This window comes from Archocentrus centrarchus, unplaced genomic scaffold (genome assembly GCF_007364275.1).
Source record: "Archocentrus centrarchus isolate MPI-CPG fArcCen1 unplaced genomic scaffold, fArcCen1 scaffold_29_ctg1, whole genome shotgun sequence".
NCBI lineage: Eukaryota > Metazoa > Chordata > Actinopteri > Cichliformes > Cichlidae > Archocentrus > Archocentrus centrarchus.
The window spans coordinates 4,099,198-4,101,701 of record NW_022060258.1 but is presented as its reverse complement, the minus strand read 5'-3'; the positions used below and the strand labels follow the sequence as shown (position 1 = coordinate 4,101,701).

The window sequence follows — 2,504 nt, the reverse complement described above, 5'->3', positions numbered from 1 at the left end:
GCACGAACACACGACTCCAAACACAGCTCCTGCACGCTGTCAGGTTAGATTTTTCACGCTGATTACACGGCAGACTGAAAGAAACCCGACCTGCAGGTGACACAGAAGAATTCGTCTGATCTCACAGACTCCGCCCTCACCTGACTCACCTCACTGAAACCAGGAAGCACTTTGTTCTTTGGTTTCACTAAAGAGACAAACAGACAGAAGAGCTGACAGACTGAGCTTCAGACGGAGCAGCTTCCTCTGAGTGAGTCCAGCTGCAGGACAGAAAGGTGCAGAACTCCAGCACTGCTGCTTCAAGCTGCTGACGCTCCACACACTGGATGTGAGTTTGACCAAAAACACGACTCAAACAGGTGAAGGTAGCAGAGGAGGGAGGGGAGCCGGGACTGACTGTGCTTCCTGCTTCCAGCTTCACTCTGAGACTCGATGGCTTCCAGATCAGAGGAGGATCTCTGCTGTCCCGTCTGTCAGGAGGTCTTCAGAGATCCCGTTCTTCTGTCATGTAGCCACAGCTTCTGTAAAGACTGTCTGAACAGCTGGTGGAGAGAGAAACCAACACGTGAGTGTCCAATCTGTAAGAAACGATCTTCGAAGGCAGATCCACCTGTTAATCTGGTGCTGAAGAACCTGTGCGAGTGGTTCTTACAGGAGAAAAATCGGAGAGCCTTGGAGCATGTCTGCAGTCTGCATGCTAAGAAAACTGATCTCCTCAGACCCATCGATAAAGCTGCACAACAACGCAAGAAGGAGCTTCAGGAAACTCTGGAGCCCTTAAAGGAGAAGTTGAAGATTTGTGAAGAAGTTCAAGTGAAGTTTGATCAAACAGCAGAACACATTAAGGTCCAGGCCCGACACACAGAGAGGCAGATTAAGGAGCAGTTTAAGAAGCTTCACCAGTTTCTAGCAGAGGAAGAGGAGGCCAGGCTGGCTGCACTGAGGGAGGAAGAGGAGCAGAAGAGTAGGATGATGAAGGAGAGGATGGAGGCTCTGAGCAGAGAGATAGCAGCTCTTTCACACACAGTCAGAGCCACAGAGGAGGAGCTGAGAGCTGAAGACGTCTCATTCCTGCACAGCTACAAGGCTGCAGTGGAAAGAGTCCAGCGCTGCCTCCTGCTGGATGATCCACAGCTGCCCTCAGGAGCTCTGATAGACCAGGCCAAACACCTGGGCAACCTGACCTTCAACATCTGGAACACCATGAAGGACATGGTCTCCTACACTCCCCTGATCCTGGACCCAAACACTGCAAACCCAGCACTCATCCTGTCTGAAGATCTGACCAGCGTGAGACCAGGTGGGACCCAAAGGCTTCCTGATAATCCAGAGAGGTTTGATCATCTCTACTTTGTCCTGGGCTCTGAGGGCTTTAACTCCGGGTCTCACAGCTGGGATGTTGAGGTTGGAGAGAGTACACACTGGGGTCTGGGTGTGTTAGCAGAGTCTGTCCGGAGGAAGGGACCCATACGGTCGGGTTTTGGTGGAATAGGATTCAGTAAAGGTGAATACTCAGCACGGTCAGAATCAGTTCCCTCCGCGGTTCTCCCACTGCAGAAGAAGTTCCAGAGGATCCGAGTGATTCTGGACTGGAACAGAGGAAAGCTGTCCTTCTCTGATCCTGATACTGACACACACATACACACCATCACACACACTTTCACTGAGAGGATGTTTCCATTCATTAGTATTGGTGATAAAGTCCCAGTGAAGACACTGCCGGTGTCGGTGGAACAGAGCAGTTAAATGAAGATTACATGTGTTTGATGGATGTGGTCTGACTCAGCAGCATGCGGGTCCTGTGGCTGGTGTGGTCCCATCGCTTTCTGATTTTGGTGGACTGAAGTTTTGTTCTACTGTGTAAAAACTCTGTTTACAGTTACCTGCACTGTAAAAATAAATGAATAAATATGTAATATTCTGGCAGCTGTGGGGCCAGAAAAATACTGTAAAGTAACAGAGATTTAACATCATGTACAAATATGGAAAATTTTCAAATATTTATGGGACAATATATTAAAATACAATTGTTTTAGCCTTAAATCTGCATGAAAGTGTAGTGATATGATAGTGTTTTTATTCTACAGTTTATTTTACATAACTAAAAGGTATTTATATGTGTAAAAACAATGAATTTATATAATCATAGAGCCAAACACTGTTTTTAAGTTACAGATAAGTCCTGTTATTAGCTGGTTTTATGTAATTTGAAAAACCAAAAACTCAACTCAGCCAGCATGGCTCATCTGTAGGTGCAGTTACAGCTGACTCTGTCTCCGAGCACACAGAGTGGTACTGAGACCAGGAGAGAGGCCATTACACAGCAGAGCAGGGCAGGACTGCAGAAAGGCAGCGCCGTGTCTGCCAGTCCTTTGGTGGGACTCACAGCTCAGCAGCGTGCAGATCGATTGGTATTCCCCGGAGAACGTGGCTGGTCTGCCGCTGGCATCCCGCTCTCCTCACAGATGAGAGCAGATTCACACAATTTCAGGGAAAGATGACCG

At 48.0% G+C, this 2,504-nt stretch overlaps 1 protein-coding gene across 1 annotated transcript; it reads left to right on the top strand.

Moving 5' to 3' along the window:
- The first annotated feature begins 302 nt into the window (after positions 1–302).
- On the top strand, positions 303–1,832 carry LOC115776239 (nuclear factor 7, ovary-like). The gene is made up of 2 exons (XM_030723848.1): positions 303–328; positions 416–1,832. Exon 2 carries the CDS (start codon positions 433–435, stop codon positions 1,744–1,746), a length of 1,314 nt encoding a protein of 437 aa, XP_030579708.1. The 5' UTR covers positions 303–328; positions 416–432; the 3' UTR covers positions 1,747–1,832.
- Positions 1,833–2,504: the final 672 nt, after the last annotated feature.

Bases quoted from the DNA above. Each gene is read 5' to 3' on its own strand.
- LOC115776239 (XM_030723848.1), top strand. From the start codon at position 433: ATGGCTTCCAGATCAGAGGAGGATCTCTGCTGTCCCGTCTGTCAGGAG.